Here is a 27,573-nt window from a genome sequence, read left to right as displayed (position 1 = left end):
GGACTCCCCCTGTGGCCCTCAATGTGTGGTTTGTGGGAGGACACTGGGGCACCCACCTCTGGCCCGGGGGGATGGAGTCCTCTGGACCAGAGGAATTGGGTCCCCCTGGCCTAAGGAGGTCCTGGGAGGTGGGCTGCGCACTCCCCTCCTCTTATTAGAAATGTTGTTTGGTAGTTTCCTGAGTGGATATACTGCTGTCATCGGGTCATTACAATTTATTTTTCTGTCCAAAAAGCCAAATGGAATTTAAATATGCTCAATTATAATGCCCCCAGAAAATACTGTGGTTGTTTTCCTCAGTCACAGAACAAGACATGGACTAATAGGTTAGCCCACATCAGCCTTTGGCTCTCTTCACTTAGAGTGATGGCATGTTGATTGTGCACATAGCAGACATCTATTTACCGAATAGTTCTGTTCGCCATTTTTTCTTTCCACAGGTACATATTATTTTTTCCTTCTCCACTTTTATTAAATGTTATTACATTTTAGTATTTTACATCAGACTGACGTCCTATCAAACTGTTTGTGGAACACATCATTCACAGCAGCTTTTCTGTCCCACCCTCCGAACTCTGTGGCTTCTGGAAGTGCAGAAAACGCCTCTGCAATGCCTCACTCCTCTCCATGGCTAAAGGCAGTCTTGCCACCTTCTCTGCCGAGGCCTCCTCATCCCTGTGGCTCAAGGCAGTCTTGCCAAAAAATTTACCCCGGCCTCTTTCTCTCCATGGGTCACAGCAGTCACAGCAACTACAATGCTCCAGCGTCGTCCTTCTTTCCATGTCACCCATGAGACCAGGCATCTTCTTTACTCCACACATCTTCCTTTACTACAAACTTAATAGAACATAAAACAACCAGGGAATGTCATTTGTTCAAACAAAAAACATTTTCTTTTTAGAACTCAAACCCACAATCAATAGGTCAGTAAGCAAGTTCTCCATCTATTAAAGTCTTTGTGGCATAAAAGCAAATGACTATTCAGTCACTAGCTTTCTGACACCGTTGTTCAGTCTGTTGTCTACATTACTAGTCTTATCAGAAGTTTAAGTGCTTTGCTGTGTGGGGGAGTGTGGGCAAAACATTTGTCGCACTGAAAGTAGTATGCAAAGCTACTGCTTGAATGTGTTCTTTTGAAGAAAAAATAATGCAACACCCATTTCCGGCCCCCGTTTGGGACGCGAACCCACAATCGCCAATTTAGCATGCTGCTGCTTTATCCATTGGGTCACTGAAGCTGGATAAAGCAGATTGATTCCACAGTCATTAGCATTCTGAGTCCACGGTTCATTACAGTCCATTGTCTACATCAGTAGGCACAATCAGAAATGTCGGCGTTTTGCTGGACGGGAACAAAACATTTATCGCACTGATACTTATATATATAGCTTTCACTTCTGCGTGCTTTGTGAAAAACATGCTCTCTCTGCCATAGAAGAGTAGCGTTTTTTTCATTGAGCCATTGGAGCATCACAAGACTGAATGCGGTTACGGTCAATTGCTGTCATTTATTGTTTACCTTGATTGACTCTTTAGAAGTGCAGATGTTTTTTTCTGAGAAGGAGCTCTTGCATACCTTTGATTTACCACATATGTGCCACTAATTTATTGTATGTGTTGTGTAGCAATGAAGGCTGTATGTATCAGTAGGGATGAAATGTATTTTAGCTAATCATATGATATAACCCCTGACATTGTAACCTCTGTCGTCGGGGTTCACTAAGGCAGAAACGGACATTTCACACAGCTTTTTACCTTCTGCAGTTTTCACACCCTGGCCTACCCTCAACCCTGTCAAATCAACGAGGTTGCTGCCGGGGAGTGGGGAGGGGCAAATTGTGGGAAAATGGTCATCACGGATATGTTTTCACAGGTTAATGGGTCTGAGATCACCTACCTATGACATTTTGGTAAAATGATGTCTTTGGTATGATTTGTGTCTGTACAAACGAGTGTCTTCATAGGTTACCATAAATAGTAACAGTGAATGTGCCTACAACTCTACTTAAGAAAATGGAAAAAATAGAAATGAGGAACACAGATGGAGTCCAATGCTGCTTGTGAGTATTATTAATTTTAATGGTGAGAAAATATACAAGTAGAAATGTATAGTACATGACCAATGCAGCAGTAGCAGCATTACCTGCTGCTGCCGGGCACCGCCTCGCTGCTCCTCTTCTCCCGCCGCCTTGGTGCTTCTCTGCTCCCCTCTTTACCCAACCCAGATGCTGATCTCATGCTGTTCCCCAGCATGAGAGAAGCGGCAGAATTGGTCGGAGCGGGCTGAATGCTGCCCAGTTAGGGACTGGGAGCCTGCTCTGGTTCTCCACCCGGTTGCCCAAACCGACATGCACACTTAAGTGCTTCTCCCACTCCTCCCTGGCTGCTGCTGACTCAAAGGAGGGCCCTGCTCTGCCCTTCACAAGGCGGACTGCCTGTGGCTGAGTAAGTAAAAAATAAAATTATAACTAAATAGTTTGATTTTCATTTTATTTTTCTGCTGCATTTCAGCAGTGGGGCTACACTCTTTTGCTGTAACTGAGGTGCTGTTCCTGCAATGCAGGGTAATTTATGTCCTCTTCTTAAGAAAAATGGAAGAGGAGGTTAGGATGAAAATATAACTTAGAGAAAACATTATTCGTTTTTCTCTGTCAGGACCTCCTACGACAAACACCAGGTCGACAAATACCAGGTCGTAATTTCATGTGAGGGCCCTTTCACTTCATTGTTGTGTCTTTTTTAATGAAGAGCTTGTGTATCAAAGGAGGATGGGTATCATTAAAACTGATATGGTATAATTTATTGGTAATGTATGACTTCATGTAAAAAAAAAAATTGTATGGGAATTGATGCAGTTTCTAGAAGTTTCCTGCTCGGCCCATCAGGTCAGCAACTATTTTGAAGACATGCCACGCTCCACGAAGTAAGGCTTTTCCACATCAACAAGCCTACTTTCCTTTACCTAGATTATGATGAGCCTCCCAGCAAGAGCTCCATGGAGTTGCTATTCTGAGGGTTGCCTTTGAAGTACTTTATCCATGGGGCATGCCAGCAACAAGCTGTTGTCGAGCTGCAACTAATCTGTGAGCATTTCCGTATGGTCCCATGCATAGCATGAAAAACGTTAACTAAATGTTGCCGCATACAAGGAGAAAGAGAAGGTTTCATTTAGATTTTAGCCAAGGCAATGTTAACAAAACCTTTCAAACAAAAATGACCCATTTATGCATGAGGTTTTCTCATCATGTTCTACATATTAAGTGATTTTGCACTAAATTATATTTTTCACCGTAATGTGATTTTGTACTTTAAAATGGGTTAGTACCTAAAAGTGATTTTTGCTCCTACAAGCACTCGCTTTGTCTGTTATGGGCAGGGTAGCCATCATGAAAATGATAGCCCTCCGTAGGCTACTATATTTGTCCACCGAACTACCTCTGGTTGTTCCTAAGAGCATCTTCTGCACTCTTGTTGCACAGATCACCCAGCTTATCAGGGACATGGGCCGTAGACGGTTAGCACTGGTGAAACTCTGACTGAGGAGCAAGGGGTTCTGCAGTGGCAGATGTTGATTTATGCTCCCTGGCTTCACAATTATAGTGGGCTGTATGTTGGCGGGAGCACTACTAAGGGGAAACCCAAGACACTAACCGAGGGACCCCACCAGAGAAAACACTAGAGCAACTGCTGCTAAAGGCCGGAGGCCTGCCTCCTCCACGAAAGCAGAAACTCCTCAAAGCAACCTTGCTTTATGTCTGGCTTCCTTCACTCCAACATACAAACACATATTCGAGGTACCCACCACTGATGACGTTACTGGCCATTCCTCATACAGGCAGTTGGAGCGGATTCCGAGGCTGGCTGTAACTTGACCTCACCAAAGTGGAGGACATCTACACGAACAACATATCATATCAGACTTAGGAAGTGACAAATATAGGGTGCCAGGGAGTCATTTCCTACCATATGGGGCACTTGCAGCAGCAGTGAAAGAGTGGTAGCACGACGGTCTGGCTGAACCCATGACCCAAAGTGCCTGCAGTACATCTTTGAGATATCAGGGAGGTATTATGCTACCTCTTTTATGTATAGCATTTTATTAGGACCGGTAAAAACAGACCTCCAGTCACTTCATGGACGATGGGAACTAAATCTGGAATCCACCATTGGTGACCAAGACTGGACCAATATCTTCAAAACACCTCAAAAATGTCTCACAATGTGGACTTTAAACTCATACAGTGTTACTATTTACAGAGAGCACACCTTACGCCCAAGAGAGTAAATTTAATGAACCTACAGGCACATGTGAGTTGCCCCAGATGTGGGGCGAGAGATGCTGACATCATCCACATGGTCTCGGGGTGCCCACATTTTACCCCATATTGGTGAACAGACCTAGAGGTAATACTAATAGCAATGGACTCCCACTGGCCACAACACCTGGAATATGCCCACTGAGTAACTTCCCCGGTTCCAAGGCTAGAGCTGTCACATCCCCGTTGATACAGTTTAGCATTGGTACTAGCTAGGCCACTGCTTACCATGACCTAGAAATCCCCGACAGGACCCAGACTTCAGAACTGGTTGGCAGAATTACGCAAGTGGGTGAGCAGTGAGGGATAGGTGTTACAATGGGAGGCAGACCGAGGGCTACGTGCCGGCACTTGGGCAGAGTACTGGGCGCTCATACAAGAAGATTTACTGTGTTTGGGGGCAAACGAACAACTGAAGGTATGGGAGAGGACAGAGAATAAGTCCCTGATGACTCAGAACCTGAGGGACATCTCCCAATGTAGGTCGCCGCCTCCTTGAAGTGCTGGAAGATTACCACTGGACACTGAGGAACAACATCTACTTACCCCCAGGCCAAAAGCCACACACCTTGTGAGACCAGCATAATGTTGTGCACCTCCTTTCACCAGGCTAGTTGGCATTTCATGGTTTGTTGGTACAACTTACCTATCACTCCCTTTTCCTTTGGGTTCGGATGAGACATTATTTTCCTTATCCTTTCACCACAAGCCTAACAGGCCAATAAGGCCAACGTATAACAGTGTTGCACACTGCATGGACATTACAGGCCTCGATGGGGCCCAAGAACAACTTTGATAGGCGCCTCACTGGGTTGGGTGAGGGGGAGAGCGGGTCGTTGATATGTATGATGTACCTGTATTTGATAACTCAATAAAATATGTATAAAAAGAAAAGTATTTTCGCACTCTCTTTGATGTTGCACAAAGGGTGAATTTGTTCTAAATGTAAACTTGTTCCTATCAGATTTTGCACTACAGTATGATTTTCTCTTCCAAATTAGTTTCTACGCGCCTTCCGATTCTGCACTAAAGATAACTTTAGGGCTACATGATCTTTTTGATCTAAAAATGATTTTGTCCCAAAAGGGAACACCGGTAAAATGTTTACTTTCCACAAATGGTAATGTCTCACCTACATGTGATATTACACATCAACTTCGTTCGTGTTCCCTCTGTCCTCTCTCCTGCTGACGTTGAGTCAAAGATTATTTTACACCTTCATCTGCCCGTCTACTCATATCTACCCACATATATCCATCCACATAAGCCCATCGGCCTCCCTCAGCAAAGCACAAATCTACCCACCCACTGTAGAGAGCCATTTGGGCTCTTCTCTATTTCGTTGCCCCCCTCCATGACTCGGTACGGTGTCCGGAGCGAGGGGTATAAAATAAAGGTGGGCGGTCCCCTCGTGGTTCTTGGGACGCCCTGGTTTAAGCACACTTCATGTAGTCCGAGTGTTTTGTAGCGCGGCTCTGTCCCAGGGGTGTATGCGAACACCCCAAGCTACATCCACAACCATTCAGCCACACTAACATCCACTATGTAATCAAACCTATCCTTCTACTCAACTTTACTGAATGCACCCACTGCCATCCCTAAATACTTGTATTCATTCGAACACACATCAGTCCACCCATACTCAGAAGACCAACAGCCTATTCGATCTGCGGGTCCCATGTGTGTAATGTGTGTCTGCATGTGTGCTTTCTGTTTATATTTGTATCTGGGTCTAGTATGCGTGTGAATGGATGAGTCACTACACGTCGTCCGTTTGTGCATACGAACACATCAATCAACATATGCCTGTTACAACAAATACATATAACATATAGCAAACCAAACCTTTCGGCTTTGCTTAAACTTGCCAAATTAAGTTGGCCATATATATATATATATATATATATATACATTATGTCAAACTGCAGTCAGACTAAGATGCCTCTATCTAATCATGGAGAATGCGTATAAGAAAGAATGTCATGACACATTATGCATAAAAATGACAAATGCAGTAAGGTGCATGAAATTAGAAAAATAGCATGTGCAATCATATGTATCTGAACATTATTTAATAGTGCCAGGACAACAAGAGTCACTGAAAGGGAACGATTAAGATTGATAAGAAAACAGTAACACTTATTAGTTAGCTTCAGCACGAAACATTTAAGTATAAGGACTTTACCATGTGGTTGCGCACTAATAATCCTAAATCTTAATGTACTTGGCGAAAATAAACTCTAAATTATTCTTTTTAGCTACAGAATTGGTGACAATAGCACACACGTGGAAGTCATTTGACAGTTATCTTCAAAATGTTTGATCTGGAATTAGCACTTAGGCCCATATTTATACTTTTTTATCGCCGGCCTAATCCATTAAGAGAAATCACAAATTTATACGGCTGTCATTCTATGGTGAAACACGCCACCATGTGTTCATTTACGGTATAAATAGCATTCCAGAGAAACAAGAAGTAGAAGTGTCCATAGATATTTTTTTTAAGTTGTTTTATCTGTAAGGTTGTCTCCTCAAGAAAATAAGTAAATATATATATATATATATATATATATATATATATATATATATATATATACATATATACACACACACCCTCACTTAATATTTACTTATTTTCTATAGTGAATATCTCTATATATTATTTTCACTCTTATTAATGATTTGCTTTCTTGATGGAAGAATGCGGTTGTGACACTAACGTGTTAGTTGCTTGATTGAAGCACCAGTGTTGTTCTTTATATTATTTGCCCTTAAAGGGGAATGAAAATGAATGATAGCAGGAGCATTCACTTTATGTAGACATTAGCTGTACCAAAGTTAATATGGCACCAGTAATAATAATTTGAATTAAAGTAGTTCATCACTGCCTTTATAAATTAATCGAATATATTATTTAGATGGTTATCATGCATGCACAGGGTTTGCACGATAAAAATAATGTGGATTCTCAATGTTGGATAATAGTCATGAGTGTTTAGTGTTATATACAAAATTACAACATCTTGAAATATAGTCCCAGATTTACAAGAAAATGACGGAGCGCAACGCTGCACCAAATTTGGCAGCGCTGCGCTCTGTCATTTTCAAAATGAAATCACAAGAATATGATGCACCAATGTGTTTCCCGCTGCTCCAGCTCAAAATTTGCAGCTGAGCACCAATGCAGCCACCCTTGCGCCATAGTGTAAGGATGGCTGCATTGAGGGAGACCTTGTTTTTGTGCAGGAAGGAACACCTTCCTGCACAAAAACAATTTTCAATGGCAATTTGCTGTTTCTATAGAAAGAGCAAAAAATGAGTAGAAATGAAAACATTTCTCTTCGTTACGCCGTTCTAACGCCACCCATGGGTTGGCATTAGATTTTGGCACTGCCACAGATTTACGAAAACCCATAAATATGGGTCAGCATCAAAATGCAATGGGCGTTGCTGTGGCATGCCCATAGCAACACCCATTGCACGCCCCTTCCATGCAAAGTGCTGCATGTGAGGAGGCCACTTTTTGTGGCTTAATGCCAACTTGTAAATATGCTGCAGTGCATAGTGCCACTGGAGTGTCGCTAAAAGTGATGCTCCGGTGACGATAAGGCCTTGTAAATCTGATGGGTAACAGTGAATTACATGGATGTTTTTCACTGAAGGATTGTACGGAGTGCTTAGAAGACTACCCTAAAGACGTGAAGGATGTAGACCTTTCCAGGCACTTGAAGAGAAGTGAACTTGTCCCTGTCCACCCCAGAGAGTGGGGACAATGAAGCATACCCATGGAGATCGCATGCAATATGGTCAAGAAAACCAGGTTTGTCCAACTTTTAACTGGTCAGAAAACGGGATTCCGCAAAGACCTTGTGGAATGGATATCTGGCTTTGTAGAGCCCAGCTACAGTTTCCAACCTTCCCCAAGTGTAGTGTTTTAGGAAGCAAAAAATGGACTAAACCTTTATGTAGAACCTCGGACTGGGGTGAGGCAACTAATCCATCCAAGCAATGGAAGCGACTTTGGTGGCTATGAAATGCAGCTATGTCACACTCAGAGTGTTTGGCTCCAAAACCAATGGCTAATGTGGAAGCTCAATGACGACTTATTTGGCTTTGAGAGACCCTTGCAAGCATCATCCTGAGACCTAGACCTGCTGAAGGATTTTGGCTTCCTTTTGAGAGACTGAGTTCAAAGGTAAAATCTATGACCAGGATGACCATCTTCACGAATACAACCCCTGCTCCAGCACAGTCATCCTGAAATCATGCATGGGTCCTAGTCAACTGTGAACTGTTGGTGTCAATGGTGCTTTAGTTTTCTAGGTAATTTTTGCTGTAAATCTTTGGAGATTCTTATCTCTGGGTCCCCATTAATTATTTTGGTGTCATTTTGCTTATTAATATTTTTTCTTTTTCTAAGTTCTCTTTCTGTAACATTATTTGTATTATTTTCACAGAGAAATTAGAACTACTTTACTTGTGTTTGACTTTACACATTTATCTTTAGCTGGGCCCCTACTAAAGGTACCTTAATAAATGCTGTACTGCTGTTTTACTGCGTTTTAGCAAAATGGAGACCAACTGTTCTATTCCAAACATTTCAAAATATAGAAGAACTAAAGTAACTAAAAATGTAATTGTATTTGGACATTTTAATTGAGCCAAAAATAACCTTTGATAAACCACATAAATTGATTAAGACTTGCAAAAGCGAGATGACAGGTGAAACACACGTTGCCTGCTCCAATGCGTGTGGAGGAATACTAACTGAGAATATGAAAACAGTAACACTTTTTGACCCACTACTGTGATAAGGGACACTAACTGTGAAGGTTATAGCACCAAGATTTAGATGCGGACAATGAATGGGATCACCATGATTAGAAGAGATTGTTATTCGAAGTCAATGTTTTATGGGTATTCTGCGAGCCCTGAATGTTTGTGTTGTACCTCAGTTTTAAACTACATTTATGAAATTAATCCATCAGAAGGGTAGCTGATGTTGATGGTACGTAGAAGCGGGCATATTCACTCTCTTCTGTAAAAATAGCATAGCTCAACAATTTGTTTCTCTGAATTACTTCGTTTTTTTCCTGCGTTCACTTATACGTGATCAAAAATCATTAAAACATATATCAAATGTTTTATTTATATGGTTGATTACAATTTTTATTTAAACCTTACAAATATAAATATGTAATTAGAATGGGCTATATGCAGAAACTGGATAAATTCAGTCGTTAATAACATATCTGTCTTCATCTAATCGTCGTGTCTAGAAGGTATGTTGCCTTGAAAACATACAATTTGTATCTCATAATTAATATGCGCATTCCTCAAATGAGAAACAGGTTAATTCCATCACTTTTTACCTCTAATGTCTGAGCAGTATTTATTTGCCCAACTGATATTGCTTAAAACATCAAATTAGTTTTAATATCTATTCCTACTTCAGAAAAACACTGTCTAGATAATTTCAACATTAGAATATATTTCGTAGCCAATTATGTTTCTCAGTCATTGGAATATTTCAGCCCAGGGTGAGTTCGAATTAGTAAACATAGCTAATATGTGTACACTATCTAATTGGCAGCATCGAGGGCACTGTCGCTTTACAAGGCGCCCATTTTGTCGACAAAGGGAGCTGCATAGATTTGGAAATGTGTTTCCATCGTAACCACAGTCTTGATTCTCACACATGTTGGTGGCAAGTCCAGGTCAGTGTTTATTTTCGGTAGATTGCCCTATAAAACTTAGGAACATTTACATTTTATTAAAATATACGTGCAGGTCTCACTGTTATGCACTAACAAGATTTTATCTGTCAGCCAGCCTACGATACGTAACGAGCATGTTTTCTTGTCTCTTTTCAGAGAGCAAAAGAGGATGCCTTGCAAAAGGAAGCGAGGGTGAATCACCTCAAGGACTCTGTAAACACTTTTATTGCAAGGGCTCCACCTGCAGCTCACGAGGCTTTAAATAATGAGATTGACGTGCTGGTCTCCAACTACCAGCGGCTCAGCAGCAGACTGGCGGGAAAGTGCAAGACCCTGGAGGTTAACTATAGTTTATTTTTATTTTTTTAACTGTTATGATCAGGCAGCTTGTCCTTAATGTAATGTCTGTCGCTTAGTGCAGTGAGAAAATAAAATGAAGGGGAACTGACAAGATTTGAATACGATATATATTGATGCGTCAGTCAGTCAAATATCTAATCAAGCTAAGACAAATCTGAACATAGATCACACAAAATGACTTACTCGCTCAAGCTGCTTGTCTAATGCCATCATCCTTTCACAACTCATTAGCATTTCCCCGTAAGGTTTGATGACAATTACACACATTTCCGATGCTAAATTAAATTACAATATGGAATGAAGGTAAATCCGAACTGTACGGATCCTTGTGTCACAAGCCTCAATCTGCATACAGCCACTGAGATGCTGCAAGGCGGAAGTTGTCCGAGGTGCATTCCTCACTTTTTAGCGCAGGCACAGTCTAACAGATCGCACTGGTTTCTCCTGCTGTGGGAGACGGAGACTGGTTTGCGTCTCGAATGTTCACTACTCATTTTCTGATAATACAGACAGAGGAATGGCAGCCAGCAACTGCAATTAGGAATTATTCAGCCACTTTCAGAATTATCTTGTTGATGCCTAATGGAGTCACGCTTGGAAGGATTGTTATCCATGCCATCGGATCACGACCTTGCAATGCCACGGGGAATATGTTTAAGTTTCTCATAGTTGAAGTTAAACATGGGTAAAGCTTGGAGGTTGTGATTGCTTGTGTACCTAAAGGAAACGTGGCCTGTTTGTGTTGGCTTATCGCAGTGGAAAGACTCGCTTGATCCCGGCTAAAAATAAGCTAAACATTGAATATACTTAAATGTTTCCCACTGGTATTCACAGCGGTTAGGTGAGGTTGCAAAAGTGCTATGTGTTACTTTTGGTTGTACAAGAGAGCCTCGCTTAGTGAAAGAGGTACGTTCACCTATAGCCCCCCAGCGCTATGCCATGGAGATTCACCTCACTGATGAGGCTCAGCAAAGGTAAAATTCACCTTGCTTTACTTGTGTTTCCATTCAACTTAGAAATGGTCAAATAGCTAAAGTTATTTTTCAACTCTTACAGCCATATTTATGTCCTGGTTTGCACTGCGTGGTGCAAGAGCGACGCAAACCTTATGTGATACTTATGAAGCCACACAAAGCCACCTTGCGAGGCCCTGTTTGCTTCATGAATCTTGAGTAATGTAACGCAGCCCAAATTACTTTGTTACATTACTCTGCACCAGGGAGGCATTTCCATGGGTGCTGCATGGGTGTTCCCACAGAACAACTATGGATTTTGACGTATCTCCAGATGTAAAAGAACTTGTAAACCTGGGAATGCGTCAAAAAAATACACCTCCCAAGGGGAGGTCTAACGAGGAGAACTATGTTAATTTCTCCTTGTTTTTCCTCTTTCTATGTGTGCTGTATCATATATAAATAAATATAAATATGTATTATATATATGTGTATATATATATTTATATATATATATATATATATATATATATGTATATTTACACACACACACATATGTATGTAAAATTGCTGAGGTGCATGTAAGCTGAGTTAGATATAGAAAATGTATAAAAAATTTACCTTCCCATAAATTGTCCCTCAGTATTGTTAGAACCATATTTTGTCCAGTCGATATTCAGGACTCTGTATTCCCAGCCTGCACCTGACTATGCTTCCTTTAATCTGGATAAACTGAATGGGATCCATGAATAAAGATAGATTGCTTGTAGATCAGATCTGTAGCTGTGAAAAGGTGCATTCTGATGGATGATAATAGACTGAATGACACTCAGTGTTGCAGTGTCCATCTCCCAGCTGGTTGCCTTTTTGCAAATCTACCTCTGGTAAGTAATTCATGGGGATGTAGGTAAAGTAAGTACTTTAGGATAAGATCATGTTTATGGGCGCTCCTTTTGTAGTATTGGATTTGACATGAGTAGCACAAGGAACATCTTTAATTGATAGAGATAGCCTTTTTTGTGGACACATCCTCCTATCTCCCCTGGGTCCTCAAATGGATCTTACACAAAGGTAAGATTCTTTCCATTGGTAAAATGATCACTTGCTTCTGCTTTAATGGATGTCCCTGTACTATCTCGATATTCTACTAGTTAGTGGACAATTAGAAAGCATTTAATGAGCTCAGTCTAATTGTACAGCTGTTCTCAGAGCCAACAACACAGTGGATCTAAATCACAAATATTTCTAACCTCAACAGAGGGGATCTTTCTGCCAGTTTGAAACAGCTCTTATTTCAAGCGCAAACATCTACCAGGCTGGCACTTGCAAGCTTGAAATCCATTTTTAGTTTTTAGGAGCAGGCTGTAAGCATTGCATTAATGAACTTGTAAATTTCATTAGGAAACGGGCTACACAAGCACTCATGGAAAGACATGGCCCCCAAGAGAATGGGCCAGATGTAAAGGCAAATCTCATTGTATTACTTAGCAGGGTACGAGAAACCTTCCTTACTTCAGCTAAGATTTGCACATATGTAATTAGTACAGCAAGGCATTTTAAAGGGTCAATCTATGATCCTATGTAAGAATTCTCTATAAAAAACTCTATATGTTGCTGAAGTGATCCCATCTTTTACTGTGGAATAAAGTCATCAAAAGCTGACAGTGTTCCCTCAGTGTTTTGTTTTGCTTTTTGGACACTGCCTTCTTTGACCTCAGCTTTCGTCAAAGATTTGGTGTTCAGGCCTCAGATGCAAATGTGGTTCATTTCTTTACCTCTTGTTAATGTAGGACTGAGCTGGAGGTGTGATATTTCACCCAGCATAATCTGTAGTAGATTTCACTTTAAGAACCTGTCTATCCTATGTTAACTCTAGTCCAAGAACACTAAAACAATTCTTAGTAATATTGCCTATCTATGATTTTACTTCTGTGCTGATCATGTGTGACATTTTGCAAAACAAAAATCACCATAATGAATTTTCAAAACTGAAAGGCTGAAGCTGCATATGTTTGAGATGAATTTAAACCTCTGAAACTAAGTGGATCATGTCCAGCCAAGGAAATTCTAATGTATGGCCATGGGTCTTTGAACTGACTGTTGTCTCACTGGCTATAGCCTCCTCAACCAACTGTTTGTACTGTCTGGACTTTTGGAAGAAAAAAAATGTTTGATGAGAAAATCCTAACCTACACTACTCCGCCATAAGTCCTCAAGGGTCAGCTCCGCACGATTCCAAAGTTCTGACGCAACTTCCATATGGGCGCTTCATCTGTCTTGTAGAATTTGTTCTCATTTAAAAATAATTTACACTGAATTGTTGGCTCCTGTATTTATTTTAATAGAAATTGATTTTTAACTTTATCATCTTTTGAACCACTTAACTACTTTTTCTCATGTGATGGTGTTTGCTTGATAATGTGTTAGATTTTAGTCTAATCTCTTTGAGGCTCTTTGATAGTTTATCCCTTTAACTCTCTTTATGCATATCTTACTTTTGTCACAAAAAACACAAAATATGCCTTTCGCTGAAGGGTTTGCCTTGCAAAACTGCTATTGATATTCTGATGCTAGCCTTTAGGAAAATTATTTACCATTCATAGCATTTTTTAAATATGGGGGCAGTGTGGAGCAGTGTCACTGTTTGCACCAGATTTGCACCTCTTTCCCCATAACACGCAAGTCAGTTTCCCAATGAAATGCACTTGGAATTTATGTGAAGGTTTAAAGCTAGAATTTACTAGAAACCTTATTTGTGGAAGGCTTATCTGTGGGATGGTAGACTTCATAACATTGTCTCTGTAGAATCACTGAAAAAGTGGATAGTGACATTTAGACATGAACACAAATTGGACATGCCTCCAAGGTTTTTTACCACATAAAATTGCATGAAAAGTACAGATGACCATGACACCTGGACAGTTTATAGTGTACTCATTTTTAATGTTAGTTAAACTCAAGGTAAAATGATGAGTTTCCCTGTGCAGCTGCCACACCAAAGCCTGTTGCCCTATCTAGCCTAAAATTTCACTGTCTTATACTAAATTTGTTGGGTGCATAAACAATAAAGTAAAACATTTTTACTTTCAGTTTTTTCTTTTATTTCTAACACATCATGGTGCAAATATTTTCACATAGACATTCAGACGATTGTCTTGAATATTTCCATGAGATCATGTCAACCTTAAGCAAATAACCAACTAAACATCATGGTATTCTAAAATAATAGCTTGATAATTTTCAGCCAACATGTTTCACACCATATTACGCCACTTCTTCAGGGCTGAAGAGTAATAATTAATTAAATTAACAGCTTTATTTTATATAAACCAATTAGAAAAGAGGACAAAGAAACAAAAAGAGAAAAAGGGCATCCAAAACGTCAATTGAATACTAAAACTAACAGATGTCAAATATTCACTTTGCGGTCACGCATTCTGATCTATATACGCTGACTTTGATCACTTTTGCCAAAGAAAATGTACATTGTTGTGGGCAGTGCAGCCCCCCCTCCCCAGCACTGTTGGAATGCGCACTGTCTGTTATGCAGACAGTTTGCATTCCGAGGGTGGTGGAGGGGCAACCTGTGCAACGGCATTGGACTCAGCTCCATGTGGGGCCAAGTTCAATGCTGCTGCACATTTTCCACTGGACTGACTGGTGGAAACCTTGTGTTCCGCCAGTCAGCCCAGTGGAAGACTTTCAATTGGGCTGGTGGGAAGACTGCCAGCTCTGCGGCGGTCTCCTCACCACGGGTCTTGCGGTCAGGTTTTCCGACCGCCAAACTCGTAATCAGGACCAATGTCTTACATTAGAAAAACAGACACTTCTTCAGATTAAGCTTGATCTTTATACTTAGAGATGGGTGTATGGGTATTCCTTAGTGTGGTCTTTCTTCATGCACATTAGGGCCCATATTTATACTTTTTGACGCAAAACTGCGCCAACGCCGGGTTAGAGTAATTCATTTTTACTCAAACCAGTGCGCCACGTCGTAAAAAAAAAAAAACGTTAACGCGGTGAAAATGACTTTAATCCGGTTGACAACCTCGCAAATTGGATACGTGCCTTTTTTTGCTGCAATAGCGTCAAAAAGTGGCGCAAACACAACTAAATGTTCAAAGGAGCCCAAAAATGGATTCCACAAGCCATGAGAGACCCCAGGAAGATGACAACTGACCAGGAACCAGCCAGGAGGACCCACACAAGACCCAGGAGAGGGAGAAGAAGAAAAGGAAGTGTTGGTTTAGTGCAGAGGAGCATGAAATACTGCTGAAAGAGGTGACGGAACACCAGCATCAACTTTTTGTCACCTTTAAATTGCCAATTGGGAAGAGAGGCAATTTGGCAACACATTGTCGATAAGATCAACAGTGTGGAAGAAGTATGGAGAACAGTCACCGAGTGCAAGAAATGCTGGCATGACTGCAAGCGCAGGACCAAGGAAAAGATGGCAAGGAACAGGAAGGCAGCACTGCAGACTGGAGGTGGAAGTCCAGTACTGCAGGAGGCCCTAGACCACATGGAGGAGATGGTGGCAGCCGTCATTCCTGAGGAGATCATCACAGGGATTCAAGGACAGGACAGCTCAGACTACCAGGATACAACACAGATGCAGGGTAAGTGGCATGGGGAACAAAAATGCCTATTTTTTAACTGCAAGCAGGCGGGGGACATACCTACTACACAATGCATGTCAGCCATGATAATCAGGTTGTGAAAAGGGCAAAGGGGCACGGCACGGGTGCATGGGCTGTGCAGGGGAAACCAGGGGCACAGCACATTACTACACCAACAACCTTTGCATGGGGGTACTCTGCCATGCCAAGGATGTTGGAAAGGCAAAGCCAGTCCAGGAGGGTAGAGTACAATGTAAAACTGACCTGCTGTCACACAACAGCTGGTATTGTCGCTACATGAACTAGGGCTCAATTTCCAGTCTCAGGCCATATCCGCAAGTGGTCAAGCAGCCAAAGGCAGTTATGTGCCCATGGGTCAAACACACCAAAAATAGAGGGTTAAGGATGCAACATTATCAATCCCCTGTAATTAATAAAAATGTGCAAATCCTGTCAAATGCTCCTGTCTATAAGGCGCTACACGCATCAGGTATTGTAATTAACATTATGAGGTACACAGCAGTAATGTCATACCCATGCTGCACGTGTCAGGGTCTACCCTGTGCCTGTGTTACAATAGCTGCAATGCCACCATGCAACATCTCAAGTGTCATAGTGCTAAGACAACAGCATTGAGGGGGAGGACATATGTTTCTAGCTAGTGAAACACACCCACAAAGCCGTAAGAGGAAATGGAACACTGCTAGGACCATCGGTGCAATCCAATGTAGCACATATTCCCCAACATCAGCAGTACACACTACCAATGCTGACACCCGTATTGTGCCATGCCAGTGCTATACATAGTATATGCTAGGTCTCAGCAACATATCGGTGGATATGAAATATCAGAGACTGGGTCAGTTCCAGATTAAGTGTGGTGCAAGTGCCCACAGAACACCCACCGCCAGTGCAAGGCCACACCATGATAATGGAAGTGGACGGAGGGTTGAGTAGTACAATAAGGTGGCAACATACAATTTGGGCAGATCGTACACCTAGAGGATGTGATTCAGACATTTCCCCAAACTGCCCACACTACATGTGACATGCAGGTGGGGCATAGGCCTGTGAGAATTATAATATTAATGACAGTAACAATGAACAGGAACAAAGATCACAATGTGCAACTAATAGGAAGTCAGGAACATCACATTACAAATGCCACAACACAGACACACTAATTGTACAATATCTCATTGCAGAGGACGAAGGCTCTCCTGGAGATATGCCTGTCCTGGACTTTCCTGATGACATGGATGACGAGCTGGCAAACAGTAGCCAGCAGACCCTCCAAGATGTCCTTAGAACCCTCCAGACCCCACCTTCAGTTACAAGGAGAAGCACAGAAGTAGAAGCCATCACAGAGGACCCACCCACCACCCCAATTGTACGACCTGCCAGCTCCAACCCAGCTGAGGACTCTATGGACACTGGTACCACCTTTGAGAGGACTGTAGTTGGAGTACAGCTGGAGCTGGCCAAGGAGGTGCGGGTGGGGATGCAAAATATGGCAGCCAGCCTTGAGGGGATGCGTTTGTGCATGATGTCATCTGCAGAACAGGCAGCTGCCATGCAAGCGCTAACATCCATCCTGCAAGGATTACAACAAAGTGTATAGGAATTCACCACTGCAGTAAGGGAGTTGCCACAACACCTCGCACCTCAAACCTTTCACTGCGTGTACAAATGCAATCATGACCCCCTCAGGGCCGAGCTGGCTGCCTACCACAGTGATGTAGCTGCTATACTTAAGAACCAGCAGCTCCTCCTTGCTGCAGTACTGCTCTTAATAGCCCCACAGTTGGCAGCTACTGGGATTTCTGATTCCACGTCCTCAAACACTGAAGTGTGTGTTGCTCCTTCAAACCCACCACCACCAAGGGCAGAGGAGACGACACACACATCAGAAGATGAAGACGTGGAACAGATCACCTTCATCTGTAAGAGTACCCAGTGGCACAAGTCCATGCCACAAGGGCACTGATATCCTAGGTCCTGTGCTTGTTAACATTCCAGTCTTGCAACAGCTGCTCACATGCACTGTTCTCCAGCACACTGTTTACCTTGACACTATGCTCTGTGATTGTCTCTCACTACCTCATTGGCAATTCATGTTCCTCTGCACTGTATGACACTTCACCCCAGCATGTCCAATGACATGTCCCATTGCACTTGTGTAGCATCACAATAGAAGGCGTCATACTAATGGACTCAAAATCCTGGACAACACTTTCAAATAAATAGCACTTGCACAACCACTTTGTCTCTGTGTAATGTGACACATCAACTGTGTCGGAGCTTAGTGATGTATGTCACATGTCAATGGCCATAGAATGTCAAGACAACTGCATTGAAAGATTGTGGGCTGATAACTATGCACTGGGGTCTGGACTGTATCTTCATCTGCGCTTCCTGAGGCTGATTTCTGAAGTAAATTGAAAACTAACTATATAATGCTGTGTTGGACTGAAAAAGTCTGCTTCAAAGTATGTTTAAGCTGAAAATCAATGTGTTCAAAATTCCCTTCAAGACAATCTTTATGTATGTGACATCTGACTATAAACTTTTATCACACACACACACCATACAGCAGGAATGGATGTGTACGAGTGTATGAACATTTATGTAACCTGGGAGTACATTGTAAGAAATGATCGGTGTGAGTTATGTATACAATACTACAGAAGATTATAACATCATTCAGCTTTTCAGGGTTCACATGAACATTAGGCTGCAGGCAAACGTACCACAGTGGCCAAGATTCCAAATCAGGTCTCAAACAATGACAGATTTCAAACACACATCCAAACTTCACAACACATTGGGGACCATAGTAACCTTGAGTGATGGGTGCAATAGATGGCAGATGCATTGAGAAGTAGCTGTGGCGTAGCTGCCAATGTGAGTGCACATTAGGAATTGTGAATAACCAGGTCATGTCAATAATGGCATTTGGATGCAGGATGGTACACAACTGCAAATACTAAATTGACACTGTTCACCCATGCAAAGGCCCTGATCCCCTGTTTCTCCTGTGGCTATGGAGGACCAGCAGACCATTCTGCATGTGTTCACATATTTCCAGTGGTTCATTGCACAAAGGTGTCCAGTTCAAGTGTGTGGTCATGTGTACCCTGTTTCAGTATTGGCCTCCATGTTGTCACAGTTACGTGCAGGTCTAGTCATGAGTCAGTGGAGCCATTTCCTGCATTAACAGAGTATCCTTCAAAGCAGAATTGACCTAAAGCCAAAGATAACTTTTATAAGGCTGACAACAGGGCAACCTTGGTGTGCTCAAAAACTTTATGGATCAGTAATAAGAAACAGGCAGGTTTCATCACAACATTTGTACACAGGATGGGCTCTAAAATTCCCACTGCAACAGGGAACATCAGTGCCTCTGTGCTGATTAATCTCACAGCTCGTCAACACGCAAGCCCCATCCAAAGGTGGCGGCCGAAGTGAATCTGTGTGTGAACCATCAGGGCACAAACATGTTTTGTCCTTACTTACACATTAGCAACCCTTGTTTGTTGTGCTGGAGGCACCCTACTGAATCCATGCATACATCCATAGCACAATGTCACTGTTTGGCACTCATGAATACATGGAACCCAGACAAGGGAGGGGGGCTGGATTAGGCCATTTGAATACATGTCCCAGAACAGAATACGATAAGTAAGCTGATTAAACTATACTATACATTTGAGGATTCATCATAGACCTACCAGACACAATACCCTAGGAGGAAAGGGAGGGCATGGAAAGCAACTATGAGACAAATGTAGCCACAGGGAACCTCTGTGGTTAACGCAAAGATAGGAACCAGCCAGGCTAACAGGATGCAGGCTCTCTCAGGAACAAACGTGAACAAGGCAAATACACAGTGAGTAGACTCTGACTGGGAAAAGCTGGAACAACACTGTGGGAAGTAAAAACTGTATTTGTGCTGCGGTCTGCAATGTTACACAATCCCCCAAGGGCTCTGTTACACAAGTGATTTGTACGCCAATGCACAACAAGGAGATTCAGAAAATGGCAGTGCCTTAGCAGTTCCAGGCAGCAGCAATGGCAGGGCTGGTTCAAATGGCTGGTCTGCATGGAAGTGCTCACAGGTGTGTGCAGGTTCAGTCTCTCACTAGTCCTGGAGTTGAGAATCAAGTTCAAAGGGCCAACTGGACCTTTCACATGGGAAGCAATGGACAGCTGATTACAGCTCCTACCGACTACCAGGCAGTGCATTATCGGACCTGAAGTCCATGCAGACTGATGAACTATGACTATGGCATGCCATACTGAAGAGGGAAGCACACAGGAGTCTGAATGGGAGTCTGGGTGTGTGTAGATGAAGGTTATCAGGGTACAGATAGTCCATTTACAGGACCCCCTAGAGAAGGGTGCGCAGAGACTGAAAACATGGCAGTGGCAGGACCTATTACCTGGGATGGACTACGCAGGGCATGTCTTGTGAGCAATGCTTGTCATACCTGGGGCACTCATGCTATCCATTTTCAGCTTAGATGGACTCCTTGTCACACATGCTCCTTGCAAAGATAGCTGATGTCACACTTACTGCTGTCAAGGGACTGGTCATAAATTCCTGTTACCAATGCAATAGCAAATCCACTGCCTCATGTATGAAACACTTTTTTACCTTATGATTGATGGTGTCTTAGTTGTGTGTCATGTGCTACAATGAACCATGTTGGCAACATGAATGTGTGTCATAGCTGTGGTCCTCTGATATTGCCCTTCACATGTGAAATAGACAGGACATATGTCATTTACACTGTGTGTCATGTTGGCTGTACATCCATACGCATCAAATGTGATGTGGCTTTTTCAGTATCCTAATCTGTATTTCTGCAATGCTCCATGAGGCTAAACTCTGAATATGATTCCTAGGGATGCATAAATAATTACCCAAAGCATGATTGAGTGATGAAGTGAGGTGTTTAATGACATATGCTAACAAAGTGGTGATGGTGACTATAGTTAGAAGAAGTTTTGTACAACGTGTTGTCTCCGAAGCAATCCTGCTGCAGTGTTTGGATGGTCCCCCTCATGTTCACGAACAGCATCCTCCTCTTCAGGCATTTGTGGGTCTGGTTCATAGTGGGGAATGTTCCTCCTTACACAAACGTTGTGCAGGATGGCACAGGTCAAAATTATCTTGCAGACCATTTCAGGTGAATATAGGACGCTGCATCCGGTGATGTCGAGGCACCGGAATCTGGACTTCAGGATGCCAAAAGTCCTCTCTACTATGGTGCCTGTCCTCTGATTTGCCTCATTATAGGCACGCTCTGATGCTGTGCTTTGGTTGGCAAATAGGGTCATGATCCATGGCTGTATCCTATAACCCTGATCAGCTGAAAGAGAAAATGAGTGTAAATATTTGGATGTTGGTTGCACCTTGATTATCACTTTGCATGGCAGTTGTTATCTTGTGTCGTCTGTGACTCATCTGTGTTTGTGTTATCGTGTGGGATCCTAGGCTTCTAGGATGTTCTTTCAGCATTGGGTTGTTTAATTATCAAAACTGGTGTTTGGCTGATTGACCGTATAGCAGTGGTATATTTGTAAACTTGCAGCTCATTGTGTATCTCCCATGCATTATGTCATGTGAAAGAAGTATTCATGTGCCTTCACTGGAGGTGACATGATACTTCCACACACAGAATTGATTCCACTGTGGCGGTAACACGGTTGCACTATATGGCCTGAACATCCCATCCAATTCATCATATGTAATAGCATGTGAAAAACAACAGTGAGGCCCTTTGATTTGGCTAGGTGACAATGTACAACACATCTCCATAGGTTGGCAGCACTGAAGTGTTCACAATTGACAATGCACAAATATCCCATGTGTGACAAGTTCTATGCAAACCTATATTTTGTGCCCTCACCGAGTTGGCTCATGTGCAAACGTGTACCTACACTACTGAACCTGCTCCAGGTAAGCTGGCTAACTTGGTTTTGGGGGTGAAAGTTTAAGTATCAGAAGGTCCATATGCCTTTACATCTGTTGTGTATATATATAATTGTCTCAATCCGTATGTGTAGCAGTGTGCACTTTGCAATATTGTCACATCAATATGTGTTCTTAGCACAGTCTACTTCCTTATTGGTAGTGGGCAATGTCACCCCAGGAGTGATGTGAAATTTTGGTACTGCCTCAATGATTCCATGTCACCTTCATTAGAGTCGGCATCATCATGCTACGTGTCTCATGGTGTTTGACCTGCAGCGAAACCCATTACACACCCCTTACACAGTACGTATTGCTTGAAAGGGTGTGTGATTGAATGACTTGATATTGGAAGATTCATCTTCCAAGTTGTACTGCCAGTTAAGGCCATGTCATTGTCACTGTGTGGTTTTAAATTTGTCCCTTGAGGCTCTGGAGAGGCATCTGTTGTTATTTGCATCTTTCATTAGTCCATAGGTGTGTATCCCATTGGGTCAGGATATCAAACATGACTAGCAGTATCACAACCTCAGTGTCTTCCTGGCCATGTGTCAATGTAGTGATATATCTGTTGTGTGTCCTACAGGGTTGCTGTGCTGTGTGTATATATAACTAGGTTTCTGTACTTACCAACAAGTAGGACATTGCCATATCCTCCATCCTGGAAGTGTTGATTGATAGTGCAGTAGCAGAAGATTAATGATTCATGTACACTCCCAGGATACTTTGCCACGATGTTGGTGATCAATCCCTTGTGATCCACAATGGCCTGCACATTGATGGAGTGTGTGTGCTTCCTGTTGCGGTATAGATGCTTGGTTGCAGCAGGTGGCACAATCCATACATGTATGCAGTCAATGGCACCAAGCATGTGTGGGAAGCCATTGATTTGATCGAAGCCCTGTTTGGTCTCCTGCTGCTTCTGCTGTGTGTTGGGGAAGCTGATGTGGCGGGGTGTGAGGGAGATGATGGCATCCAGTACCTTGGGTAGGAAGGCAGAGAATGAGGGTTGTGAGATCCCGGCAACCAGGGCACCAGTGGTTTAAAATGAGCCACTTGCCAACATGTGGAGGACAGCTAGAAGCTTAGTGTCTGGTGAAATGATGTGGGGTGTCTGCAAGCTGGGTGCCAACTGTGGCTCACTGTGGCGCAGCAGCTGCTGTATGGCTTGCCGGTTTAGTCTGTACCTCTGGATGATGTCATGTTCCCTGAGGCCCTGAAGGGTTGTCCTGGTCTGGAATATCCTTTCCTGCCTTCGGCGTTGCCTTTGGGGTCTCTGTTGGTGTGGTGGAAGCTTCTGCTGTTGCTCCTGTGCTCTGCGTCTTCATGCATGCTGGATGAATAGCACCTCCATGTCTTCCTTTTGGAACTCTGATGTTGCTTCTGTGGGTTTTCCTTAAGTACTGGTGTCTTTGCCCCATTTTAACGCCTGCCCTGACCCAGGCGTTAGTTTTTGACGCAAATCGGGATGTGCGCCATTTTCCGACTCCGTCTCCCAGCCGTGCAGGATTTTTGCGCTGTTGGATAAATATGGAGCACGGGTGTTTAAGTAATTTTTTGGACGTGAACGCCTACTTTGCATGTCATTAAGGCAAGGCGGTTTCACGCATCTAGAAAATGACGCACACTGAGATATTTTGACGTTAGCAAGGTCTAGTTCAAAGTATACATATGGTGCTAGTTTTGCGCCGAATTTGCGTCAAAAATAAATTACGCAAATCTGGCGCAAACATAGTATGAATATGCCCCTAGTTGTGAGGGACCATAAGGATGCATTGGTGCTTTTTTCAAATGCATTGCTTTTGTTTGTGAATGATGTGTGTATTCAGATCATGTATGTTGTCGTATGCAGTCAGATTCCTTAAAGTGAGACACACCTCTACTATTATTGTCCTTTTTTATATTCTTCATGAGAGGCACCTGGGCGTCCTGTTGTATTGTCTCTAGGCATTCTGATACCATGTTTGTTACATAAATATTAAATCATTAATTTTTTTTAAACTTGTTTAATTTTTATACTGTATAGTATCAAGAACAGCAGCTTTATTCGGTTCAAAGACCATCAAAGCAAACACAATACAATAATATAATAACAATTAATAAATAATGATCTCATTTAATTACAAACATCAATATCTGAATAATAAAAAAGATAAAAGCTGGTATGCGTAAACACCTAAAAATCATAAGATATAAGATAAGGTCATGTAAATGTAGGTTAATTTTATATTAAAAAATGACGGCGTATATGCCATGCTGCCACTAGAAATTTGCTGACTGCGAGGATCAGATCATAGGATCTGTGGGTTTTTAAAATCCTTATTGTAGCATTACAATTATTAAGACTCTATTCTCTGCATATTTTACGAATCCATTTTGCCTGTGAGTTGGAATAAACAGGACAAAAAAACATAAAGTGCTCAACTGTTTCAGTAGCTCCACCACATGCGGGGCACAAATCTGTACTGGTAGACTGGCCCCATTTGCTGGTCAGGAACACTAAGAGCAAAGTTCCTAACCAGAATCTTACATATAGACTTTTGCCCAATAAGTTAGTTATAATGTCTAGATAGGGTTCGTGCTGGGGCAGCCATTTAAAATCAAAGTAGCTGTTGATTAAACAGACGTGGGATTTACAAGTTATATAATGATCCCTGATGTATGACCAGTACACTTTTTTTAGAATGTTTTTATGGCGTCTTTCTAATTTACGAGGATTTTCCCAGTAGTCAGCCAAACCTAATAATCGAAGCCAGTCACAAACATGCCTGATCCAGGGGATTGTTGCAGCGTCCTTTCTTTTCAATAAATCGAGTAAGGATACTTTAAAAATAAGCAGCTCGGGGGTAGTCCACAGCCTTATCCAATAAATTAAGGGTCTCAGGGTAATTATATCGGCAACTCGTTTTAGCCCTAAGTCTAAAAATAGCGGGGTCAAGGGAGTACTACGGGGGCACGCAACCAGTGCTCTAGCAAAAGTATTTTCACCCATTGTTATCTTATTGGAATTGCTGTTACCCCAAACTTCTGCACAATACAGAGCTGCTCCCTGCGCCTTAACTATGTAAGTTTGAATCGCTGGGAGTACTGCCTTTGTTGAGGAACTGTGATAGAAGCGGAGTATCGTTGCTGCTCTATGCTGTAAGAGGCCTGCGCTCTTAAGGATCTGATCTTCCCAAGATAGTTTACTAGATAATCTAATGCCCAGATAATCTATAGAGTTAACCTTGGTTAATGGAACCTCATCAATTTTGATGGAACATCTTTTGCTGGGACCTGAGTGGAGCACCATTAATTTGGTTTTACTTACGTTAACCTCCAATCCATATTCACTACAGAAGTGATTGAATTTATCAACTAGGATCTGCAATCCCATTGGGGTTTTGGAGATAAGAAGCGAGTCATCCGCAAAAAGAAGGATGGGTATTTTTTGGGCATCCAACAATGGGGCATCATTTTGGCAAGAAGGCATGTGTTTCGCCACCTCATTAATGAATAACGAGAATAACAGGGGGGCGAGCACACAACCCTGACGAACGCCCCTTTCTGTTGGAATTTTTTCAGTCAGTTCGCCTTGGTTTCCCCATCTCACTTGCGCATAAGTGTTTTCGTGGAGTCTCTTTATCAAAAGTAATATATCATCCGGGGCCCCCATCTTGCCTAATACTTCCCATTACTTGGCTCTAGAGACCAGGTCGAAGGCAGATCTTAAGTCAATAAAGGCTACATACAAGTGCATTTTGGCAAGAACTACATATTTCCATTGTAGTACTGCAAGCCTAAAAATCTGGTCCACCATACTAGTTTTTTTCCGGAAGCCTGTCTGTTGAGGGGAGAGAATCTGATGGTCATCAACCCAATTAGTTAACCTCTGAAAGAGTTGTTTCGCAAATATACTGTATAATATATTGTTTGCATTTCTTCTAATTCAGTCATTATACGAGTATAAGTATTGTGCATGATGCCAATCTGAACCCAGTGATGCAGTGCTCCTGCCCTCACATATAAACCCACAGAAAATACCACAAAAGACTGATATCACCTATGTAATAATTGATGACAACAGCCACGCTCTATGCACTATGCCCACGCACATAACACACATATGGCATAGCATAACTCCTTTCCCAGTAGAAGAAATATATAGTTAATTGCTGCAGGTTAATTCCAATATATGCTCTATGTCCCAGAACCTAGGACAATGTCCATTCACTCTTTGATCTGTGCTCTGTATTGAGCACAAGTGAGTAATATTATATGGGATGCAATCAATCTGACTTGTGATGTCATGAGCAGGGCAATAGGGGTGTAATTCTTTCATTGTTCTTCCTAACTGGAAAATGCATTTTTGTTTGGATTTTAGATTGTATTATTAGTATAACATGAATTCAAATTTGAGTAAAGAAAGGTGTAAAGGTTCTTTCATTTATTTAAGTAGGTTATTAAGCAGGTTTACTTGACTTGAATACAGATAATGGAAGATACTTGAATACAGATAATGGAAGCTTTTATTGCTTTAGCAGTTTCACAGTTGTGCTGCATATGTGGAAATAATATGCAAAATCTTCAAAAAGACAATTAATAAAGGTCACTTATACATGTCGCTCTATGGATATGTATCCCTATCTGCATAAATCACAGCCTGACTCTAATTCAACCGTAAATGTGTTGACATTGTTTACACCCTTTGACTTAAATCAATTTCGGTAAGTCAGACACAGTGGTCCTCAAAATGTAAGCCACACAACAAGCAATCCAGATCAATGTTTGGCATGCTGTCTCAAAGTAAAAGTCCTGGACCCCCATGCAAAGCATGAGGGCATTTACACTATGTTCAATTACCCGCTAGTAGAGCGATGGATGGGCAGTGCTAAAGCATCAGAAATGTAAATCTAAACAAGTGGTCATCTCAAAGCCCATACACCTTTTATCAGCAAGTGTGCTTTATCCAAGCCTTAGGTGAAAGAAAGACAATGTATATACAAATGTTGGATGCATTTTGTTTAGGCAAATGTAAGATAGAAGTCCCAGTTCAACCATGCAGTCAAAACCATGTCAATTACAGGCAACCATGGACAGTCTATAAACTTAACAGCAAGGATGACTACACAGAATTGCACTGCACAGCTACCCTTACAGTAACACAGAACCACTTTGAGAATATGGTTCTTCCATATATGTTTCACAATATTGGTTTATACATAAAGCACCTTTAGCACAAACCTTATATGAACATTATTTATGTAAATTAGAGCCACAAATCATAAACGAGTGTTGATCATTTGATCATGTGTTAAGGGGGATTCAAAAACCTACTACAATACAAACTATAAAAGCTACAAATAGAGATCAGATTAATTTACAGGCAAATTATATAAATTACTGAAGGGTTTGATATTATTAAATGTAAATGAGGTCTGGGCAGGTATGGTCACGCTGCCTGAGCAAATATTCATCAAAAGCTTCTGCCTGAGCTCTGCTGAAGTCCTAACCGGCTTTTTAATTAGGCGTGTTGACAGATTTGAGAACATCAGTAAGGTCATTTGAATGCATTTTATTAAAGATGACAAATACATCAATATGTCTGGAAATTCATGACACATGCTCATTTTGATTTTATTAAGCTGGCCA

General features: G+C 41.9%; 1 protein-coding gene across 4 annotated transcripts in view; it reads left to right on the top strand.

Moving 5' to 3' along the window:
- DMD (dystrophin) overlaps positions 1–27,573 on the top strand; it is a 6,960,831-nt gene that overhangs the window by 2,164,200 nt on the left and 4,769,058 nt on the right. For all 4 annotated transcript variants that reach the window (XM_069204753.1, XM_069204754.1, XM_069204752.1 and 1 more), the window contains one exon: positions 10,190–10,372. In XM_069204753.1, the coding sequence (XP_069060854.1) occupies positions 10,190–10,372 (183 nt within the window). The remainder of the gene's footprint in view (positions 1–10,189; positions 10,373–27,573) is intronic.

The sequence above is a fragment of the Pleurodeles waltl genome, chromosome 8, assembly GCF_031143425.1.
Source record: "Pleurodeles waltl isolate 20211129_DDA chromosome 8, aPleWal1.hap1.20221129, whole genome shotgun sequence".
NCBI classification, from domain to species: Eukaryota; Metazoa; Chordata; class Amphibia; order Caudata; family Salamandridae; genus Pleurodeles; species Pleurodeles waltl.
Note: the sequence above shows the minus strand (reverse complement) of the source record. Positions and strands in the feature narration are given on the sequence as shown.